Source organism: Chelonoidis abingdonii, chromosome 1, assembly GCF_003597395.2.
Source record: "Chelonoidis abingdonii isolate Lonesome George chromosome 1, CheloAbing_2.0, whole genome shotgun sequence".
Lineage (NCBI taxonomy): Eukaryota > Metazoa > Chordata > Testudines > Testudinidae > Chelonoidis > Chelonoidis abingdonii.
In genome coordinates, this window is record NC_133769.1 from 176,976,541 (window position 1) to 176,986,089 (window position 9,549).

At 37.4% G+C, this 9,549-nt stretch overlaps 1 protein-coding gene across 3 annotated transcripts in view; it reads left to right on the top strand.

Annotated features, from left to right (window-relative positions):
• Window positions 1–9,549, top strand: part of EPHA6 (EPH receptor A6) — a 900,076-nt gene that overhangs the window by 632,711 nt on the left and 257,816 nt on the right. For 2 of the 3 annotated variants that reach the window (XM_075072800.1, XM_075072802.1), the window contains exon 1: window positions 943–1,056. The exons of the other annotated variant lie outside the window; for it this stretch is intronic. In XM_075072800.1, coding sequence (XP_074928901.1) covers window positions 949–1,056 — 108 coding nt within the window. In that variant the 5' untranslated portion in view covers window positions 943–948. Of the gene's footprint in view, window positions 1–942; window positions 1,057–9,549 lie in introns of those variants that run through there. 3 annotated transcript variants of the gene reach the window in all.

Consider the following 9,549-nt stretch of genomic DNA (forward strand, 5'->3'; position numbering starts at 1 on the left):
TACTGCATTTGAGTTTTGTGCAGAATATTTCTTACAATATATCTTTTTTCTGCAAGTCAATAAATGGGTAAAATCTTTATATATGCTACACACATTTATTCTAGAACAAAAAATATCATCCCCTATAGAAACGTAGATTCATTTGTGTTATAGTCATGGGGGAAAAAATGTGTAAAATCAGTGTATTACAATATGCTTGGTCATTCTGTGGATAACATAATCTCAGTTACCTACTAAAATGTACTAGATTGGTTTTGGTTTTTTTTTTAAATTTTGCTAACAAAACAGGAATTAATTGACATTTTTAATTGTTAATTTCTTTTGACCCAAAAATAAATTTGACCCAATTTATAAATTAAATCTAAAATGTACTTATTTTTTATGAAGAAATCTGGTGAATTCAATTCAGATTACTCTTAATTTGTAGTTTATATCTTATATCTTGTTCTGCATTTGAAACTATGCCTTTAGTGATACCAATGCAACCCAGCTGCCTTCAGATTATGTGCTTGTGACATCGTCAATAAATTTATACAGGCGCAATTGACTTGAATGTAACAATTCTGTTGACGTAGCTGAAGGGACAGAATCTAGCACTTCTGGTAATTTTGTTGGTTCTGTAGTACTAACAAGAATAAAACAAAATCTATTTTTTGTCTATAAAGTCAGCAGGTATCACTTGGAGCAGATCTTTTGAATAAGATGTTGCCATTTCTCAGTCACTTCTCAAAAGTATACCCACACTTTAACAATGAAATTACTGATATGTACTTTCAACATTAACTCCAGGTTACAGCTGGACTGAGAATTTCCATCTGTCATGCTCTTCTGCCTACAGGTCACCACTTGTCAGAATCCTAAGAAAGTAAAGTCAAAAAGAGATAAACAGTGTGCTTTCTCTTTAATCCTTAGTTATCCTTTTCCCTTTCAGCACCCTCCTTGATAGGTATGGTAAGGAAGGACTGGGCTTCCCAAAACAGCATTGCCCTCTCATGGCAAGAGCCTGACTTTCCCAATGGAGCCATTCTGGACTACGAGATCAAGTACTATGAGAAAGTAGGTCTTACTTAGAACATCAACCAAATAAAACCCTACAGAGCAGCATGTTATATATTGAAATAACTTTATACTTTTTAAACTTGGAAACTTGTTCTCACTTTATTTATCCCATATACAATCATTAGGTTTAAGTGTTAGTTTTGTTTTGTACTGATCTATTTATGTTTTGATTTGTCGTTTTATGTGAGATTTGAGAACTAGAAAAAAAAGAGATATGCACATCTCATGATGCCACATTAGTGAGGTTTATAAACACTGTTAAATATATGGCCCTGTTGATGTGGTTTCATGCATAGATTGCCTTGATATTGTTGATATAATACAATTATGATAAATGTCATTGTGATTACATTTTTTGTGGTCTAACTTAGCAACAACCTGAGGCCAAATTACACAGTATACATTTCTAGCTATGGGATTAGCAAAGAACAGAGAATATTAGACTAAATACAATTGCATTGTTTTTAAGATTAGAAAGAGAGATGAGAACCACATAAGTGGTATTCATGTCAGAAGTCTGAACCCAAAATCTTCAAGCCCATTTGAGCAAAGGTGCACACACACTTCCCTCACTCCAGATGTAGATGTGCACATATGTAAGTACAAACTGGGGTCTGTGAGAATGTGCTCACGTCCATTCTGTGCACATTTGCACACCCCAGTTTGAAGAATAGGCCTCGCTACAGAATAAAAGTTTGTGGTAATTGGTACCTTCATGCTTTGAGAAACATCCAGAAGTTTTCAGGTATCTGCATCTCAACCTGCCAAACTAAGGAGATAATAGTATTTCCTTTTCCTTTTCTAAGAAGCACAAAGCAATGAATAGAAAGGAGAAGAGAGCCCTGAGGAGGAAGACAAAGCAGAGACAGGAAAAGGGAGTTATATTTTTACTTTGTAAATATCTGGGCTTCTTGTTTTTCAGTCTGAGAAGTTCTGAGCCTGCAGTTCTGTGCACAATTATGCTGTTTTATTAAAGCTAGAATTGAGAAAAGCCCAAAAATTGAAATTACTCAGATTGAAAACAAGTTATACTGTTTATCTTATTTGGTAAACAAACCAATGAGGCCTGGAAAATCCACAAAATCGAGGGATCCTCAAGGATCTATTACATAACTTTTCCCATGTTGCTTCCCTATTATGACTTGAGCTGGTACTTGTTTTATTTATCAACAATAAAAAAAACCTGACTGAATTAGAAAGATAAATCTATTAAGAGACATTTTGGCTCATTCCACAGATTGGCCATCAAAATTTTAGCAAGGATATTAAGTTTTAAGCACTACATTTACACGAACTCAGTGGTAGATTATACTCTGAAGACAATACAGTGTTACTGAGCAACTTGGCACAGGATTCCTTTTTAATAGTGTCAATAGGACACTAAAATTTAGCACTGCCTAAGGAAGTTGACCTTTGCACAGTAGAGTCACATGCTTCATAGTCCTAATAGGTATATATACCTCAAACAAATCCTGTCCAAGCTCATATAGGAAGCACCATTTTCTTTTCTAGTCCTTCAGAATGCATCAGGGGTATTTTCTACTATAAGCAATTCTTTCTCTTATACATGGTGGGTGGGAGGAGGATTCGTTGCTGGCATATGGAGCAATTCTCCCAGTGATTATTTTGCCCTTAGTGCCTTGTGATAGTCACTCGTACTGAATCAATAATTTTTTAACAAATCACCTTGTGTCAATAGCCTACAGGAGACACTCTTTTGGCAGTACTAATTAGAAGCCAAACTGGGAGACAAGCAGGGGCAGCAACAACTGTAGAAAGATTATTAAGGGGGAAAAAAAAATATGTTACAACTTTCTCTGAAACATCAGGCATCTACCACTCTTGCAGGCCAGATTCTGGAAAGAGACCAGAATCATGTGCCGTATTCTGATACTGAAATAGGAAATTTGATTTTGTGCCATATTAATGTCTTTGATGTAGCCATGTTAATGTTTTTATATAGAACTATTGCAATGTTATTTATATAACACCTTTGGAGTACATCAGGCTTTGCAGACATGTTAACGAATGGATATAATGGCCAAATGCAAAGCAAAATTGTATGCTGAAATGAAGAGGAAAGCCCCTACCCCAAAACCAGCAAATACAAGTTTGCCCTTTACAAAAATCAACTTGTCTCACCCTGAAACACCACAGAGTACAGTTACTAAAACCCCAGAAGAGCAATATTACAGTAAAAGCTGTGTTCTCTGGCACTTTATCAACCGGAAAGCTCTATTAACTGGCATTTCTGATATTTCCCAATACAAATCTTCAATCTAGTAACCGGGACTAATATACTGCCCAGGAGGTTATGCAATTGCACATTCTGCACTCTACTTTTATGCAAAAGACACGGAAGTCAAGTAAGCAAGCTGATATCAGGGATTTATTCAAAAAAGCAGCTTCCGGTGTGCGTCATAGAGTCTTTACAGATTCAGCCCAATCTCCTACACCTTCTACGTCTACAATGATAATTTATGTTGATAATGATGTCCCTGAGGCACTGCAAGATCCTGAAGTGCCTTCTGAATCACCAAAAAAAGATTAAATTGTGTTCAGTATAGTTTTAGTGTTAAGTGTATTGGTAGTGATCAGGGTGTATACCATACGCTGCCCATAGTGGAATGTAGTGTCATAAGATAGCCTGATGTATAGAAAACTTTACCTGTATACACCTAAGTGCTTCAAGAAACCAACCACTCTGCAGTGCAGTACAGCTACTGGATTGGTGAATACCTGTATACTGTACTACTGTATTTTATACTTTATTCATTTTATTGTATTCTAATTCTTTGAAATATGGTATTCCATTGGTAAAAATATAACTCTCAGTTAACCGGAATATTTGATTAACCGGCATCCCCACACACACTCCCCCAACATGCTGGATAACAAAGTTTTTACTGTAGAAGGGAAGTCGAGAATCACAGAAGCTTCCCAGCAACATTTGGTTGTGGAAATATCAGCAGTCAAGTTCTCAGCAACCACTGCAAGCCTGAAATGGGATCGTTGTCATAAAGGTGTAGAGACTGTGGAGATCTGACATAGCAATGTGAATGATGTTACTGCATGGACATCATTGTATTGTCAACTTTGAAAATTGTGGCCAGCATTCTGATTTATGCCTTGTTGGAGTCGGAAAAAGAGTTTGGTTATGGTATCTTACTGCCCAATTTACTGTGGGTCTCTCTTAAGTGGAAAGACACAGTTCTAAGACCTCAAAATAAGCCGGTCCATCAAACCTAAACTCAAGACAGCAGAGAAGTTTTGTACAATAAATGTGAAGTTCTTACTATGCAAGGAAAAAAAAGTTTTAAGGAGGCAGTAAAAATGCATATAGTGATGCATAGTTCCCAATCAATCTTCATTTGCCCCAGATATTGCTATAAAGACTACCGCAAATAAGAATGGAATAGATGTTGCAGACTATTCTTAGGTTTTTTTTCCTGTATGGTATCCTATTTGCCTCCCATTCGTATTAGAGGGAAGACTGGGTTTTTCCCCCACAGACTTTGGAGAACTGAGTGCCTTCACTGAATACTCCTGTATTTGAAAGCAGCATCTAGAATTTGAGTTCATCTGAATAACACAGTGTGTGACGATAGTTTAACTCTGTGAAACCCCGAGGATTTCAGCAGAATTATTGGATATTTTTTTATTCCTTTTAAAAATAACAGTTTATGTTCCCTGGATCTTTCTTTGGTGATTTTTGGGAACAGGCCAGAGAGGAATTCTAGACCTCTATAGGGAGTACTGCATTCATTTAAATATAGCCACCAGGACTTCCTCATCCCATGAACAAAACTTCTTGTCCCTGCCGTGCTTCTAAGATTGCTCAGAAGATATGGGAAGCTTTAGTACTGGGATCACAATGGAATTTTTCCTCTTGAGGCCAAACTGACCAGGGGTTTTCACCTCCTCACAACCTCTGAGAGACACAATTGGGTTGAAATCAGTAAAATACAGAAGTTCACATAATGCTATTAAGATCACTGACTTGTCGCCACTTGCAGCCATTGTTCAGTGCAAGTAGAGGCTAAAAGACCCAGTTCTCAGAGGTAAATGAGATCTGGGACTCTGCTGTTGGACCTTTTTGAGAACTTAGCCTTCTTGAGGGAACAGGAACAAACCATCCCACTGTGCAGAAAGAATAGCAAACATGGCAGGCGACCAGCTTGGCTTAACAATGAAATCTTTGGTGAGCTTAATCACAAAAAGGAAGCTTACAAGAAATGGAAACTTGGACAGATGACTAGGGAGGAGAATAAAAATATTGCTTGATCATGCAAGGGTGTAATCAGAAAGGCCAAAGCACACTTGGAGTTGCAGCTCGCAAGAGATGTGAAGGGTAACAAGAAGGGTTTCTACAGGTATGTTATCAACAAGAAAAAGGTCAGCGAAAGTGTGGGACCCTTACTGAATGGGGGAGGCAACAGGGAAATGGTGACAGTAATAGAAATGTGCAGTAGTTTGATATAGGTATGTGGCTGTTATAGTGGCTCAATAAATGGTTTTTATGTATAATAAGTATGAAAGATATAGGGTAGTGAATATTATTCTTGTTAAGGATGGGTAGCCAGTTCAGCAAAAAGGGTCAGGCCCACACAAAGTTTTAGAGTGTAAACAATTTTCTCCTTATTATTTTTAAATCGTCTAAACTCTGCACTTCTTGGGTCTCAGTGGAACCAGAAGTGCCGACGTAGAGCATGTCTACACAGTGCAGCAGTGCTCACTAGTGGGCTGTAAATTCTATTGCCCACTAATGTGTTGTATTCTATGTAGACCCCAAAAGCTCTCCAGTGCATGTTAACTGCAATATGTCTACATGGACGAGTGAATGTGCCACATGTTGGGGTGCTTTACAATTCACATCTCACTGGTACACATTGCTGCATGCTGTGTAAGAGAACAGTATTTCTGCTGCGGCCAAAAGCAGGAAACATAAATCTCATGAGATAACCCCTTTCTCATGAGAGTTCGAGTGTTTCTGCAGAGCCAAGAATTCTGAATAATTTGGACTAAGTACGTGAACTTTTGAACACTGATGTAAAATCAACCTCTAGACTTCCTGCAGTTGACAATAGTTCAAAGAACTGATCAGCATTCTCACCACAAGCTTCATGAATGTTCCTTGCTTTTTCAGCATAAGGAAGCACTTCAAAACCACTGGCAAATAAACCACACCTTGAGAATTTTAAAAATAATTACTGCAAATGTGCTTTGGGAGATGAACCATTAAAACAAAATTGCCTAGCTGATTCTAGTATAGTGGATATGTTTAGTAGGCTTTTCAATTTCCCTATTCTGCTGTTATTAATGTAGATCCTCAAGGGAAAAACTATAAGAGCTTAGATTCTCAAATGAGAAAAATCTAGGTCTCAGCACTGTTGCAAATGAGAGTGAATAATTATGAGGCCTTTCTGACCAGATATCATTTTTGCCTTTGGGAAAAACCCAGAGACCTTACAGCAGCCATTATTAATGACACAGATATAATTACTATTAGGAGAAAGGAAATCTAGCCTCTAAATATCAATTACAGACAGCCCAGGGTTCTATCAGAGAGATTGTGCACTAGGTCTTCTCCATTAGCTGCCTTTGTTTGTCTGTCCTCCTAATGGGTTTCTTCAATTATTTAGAGCTAGCTTCTAAAACTTTGTATTTAATAATAAAGTGGTCCAGAGAGCTATTACTATTATCATTCCTGCTGAAGCAAAGATCTCACTGAGAAATATTATGCTGTTTAAGCAATCCTAGTGGATATTATTTAAGGAAAACATCAGTCAGTGCTTGCTTTTCTAGTGTTCCCTTCTGTAATCAATACTTTTTTTTCTCTTTTTTTTAAATATGACAAAAGCATTGCACAACAGTAAGAGACATAAATGTAAAAGAAAGTGCATGTAATACTTTTGAGTGGGTAATCCAAAAATAATGAGGAGTAATCAGCTCTTTACATTTGATTGTTATTCCAGTGTGTTTACCTTCCATTGGCAGATTTAAAAATGACTGACTCTTTGATCATAACTTTTTGTAAGGGAATAAAGGTAATGAGCTGTTTTACATTTCATTTCTGGAACTTTAAATTAAACCCATAAACCTAATAGACTAGATATTCAAATGTTTCACATCTAAAAACCAGTTGTTAGCCACAAGTGTTTTTCAGGCCCCTGCTCTAAAGATTTCGGATTGAAAAGTATATGCAAAGACAGGTTACAAATCCATAAATACAGCATTACACAGCTAGTTCTGTACCTCAAAAATAGCAGATGATAGAAGTGGATTTCTAAGAAAAGTTGTGCTCAACTTCCATTCTACCCAAACAATGTTAGAAGCCCACACTTAAGAAAAAATAGTTTACAAATAATTTAGTAACACAGCAAGAATATAGTTAACTATGCTCGTCAGCTGTTAGTGTGAAGAGTTCAGATAAATAGGTTAAAAAGTTAAAATATACAGCAGCCTAGTGTCTTTCAGGTCACACTAAGGAACATAGGATGAAAAGGTCATTTTGGATCTCTGTTAAAGATTTGACACATCAAATGCATAGAGGAGACTAATATAATCTTTTAAGCAACAGACTAATTGAACATACCAATTTAGACACTGCTGTATTGAGAATTAGTTTTTATTTATTTTCCTTTTGATATATAGGTGCATGGGCTAGTAGTGACAGGAACTCTCCATCTTGAAAAATCAGGCCACTTATTTAGGCTCCTGAATATGGATTTAAGGGACTCATTCTGGATAGCCAAGTTTCAAAAATGTTGGCCTGTATTCACCAAAAAATGGTAAAATGTCAGTTCCAGAAAGTATAGAGTTAATTTCGTAATGGCACAACTACCAAATTGTGATTGTATAGACAAGTATAATTTCTTTCCTTACAAATTAAATGCAGTATTTGGAGACACCCACTATGTTGAAGACTGCTAAGTAATTAACCTAGGAACTGAATAAACTTACATAAAATAAGAAAATTTCCACTACATGCGTCTGACGAAGTGGGTATTCACCCACGAAAGCTCATGCTCCAAAACGTCTGTTAGTCTATAAGGTGCCACAGGATTCTCTGCTGCTTTTATAAAATAAGAACTATCCTGAACCTTGACCAAAATCTTTATCCTTGAACATAAACCATTTTGAAGACCAAAGCTGGTTCACTGTTTTCATAAAGCACAATCAGTTTGTTGCTTCCAAAATCCTCCTGCCTCTGAAACTATCGTCATGGATTCATATACAGAGGCCAGAAGGGGCAATTATGATCATCGGGTCTGATCTCCTGTATAACAGACAGTAGCATTTCACCCAGTAATTCCTATTAGCCCCATAGCCTGTACTTATTTCCAGTTTTAATATTATGTCTTTGTCATACTACTATGTCATACTACTATGACACACATAAAGCACATTCTACTACGTTACTTTCTCCCTGTGTAGTTTCCTGTAGACTTCATTCAATTTTCCTCTTAACATTCTGTCCCCACCCCAACTCCATCTTTCTTTTCAGTTCCACTGTCCTAATCCAGCTCTCTTCATACAGGCAGCTCAATTTGTTTTAGTTTTTAAGTTCTCCCTTTTACCTTAAGCCCAGTGACACCATTTTCCATTTCACTGTGCTTCTTTTTCTGGTTCATCTTCAAACTTCTCCAGTTTCATAGACCTAAATTCTGTATTTCCCCTAGGATACTCCTTCTTTTTCTGATATCCAAGTAGGGCCATTTTAGCGTCTTGGTATTGTAGAATCAGCTGCTACCTTAAAGATCTCATAATTTCCAGATCTCACCCACCATCATGTGTGCACAATGTGTTCTGGCGTACCAGTGACCTGAGGAAGTTTGGAGTTTTGGAATATGCTGACATTATGATGTAAAAGAAAGCACTGTAGGAACAAAGATTAGAAAATAGGACTCACTGGGTCCAGTTGGTTAGAGCCAGCCAGAGGGCTAATTTATTAGAACAAAGAATGGGGATCAGATTTTGGGACTTGAAAAGCATTTGGTTTATTTGGAGTCAGGGAGGGACATGATTGGGAAGCTGCTCAAGGTGAGACAAGATCTCAGAAGATAAACTGATAAACATCCTGACTTATCCATACCCATAAGAACGGCCGTACCTGGTCAGACTAAAGGTCCATCTAGCCCTGTATCTGTCTACTGACAGTGGCCAATGCCAGGTGCCCCAGAGGAGTGAACCCTAACAGGCAATGCATCAAGTGATCTCTCTCACTGCATCCATTCTCCATCCTGACAACAGGCACAGAGACACCATTCTACCCTCGGCTACAGCCATTTAGACTAACCACCATGAATTATCCAGTTCTCCTTAAAATACTGGTTTAAGCTGTCCTAGCCTCACACCTCTTCAGTCAAGAGATTTACCACAGTTGACTGGTGCGCTGTGTGAGAAACTCCTTTTATTGTTTATAACCCGCTGCCTTTAATTCATTTGGTGACTCCCTGAGTTTAGTTTTGTATTATGGAAAAGTAAATA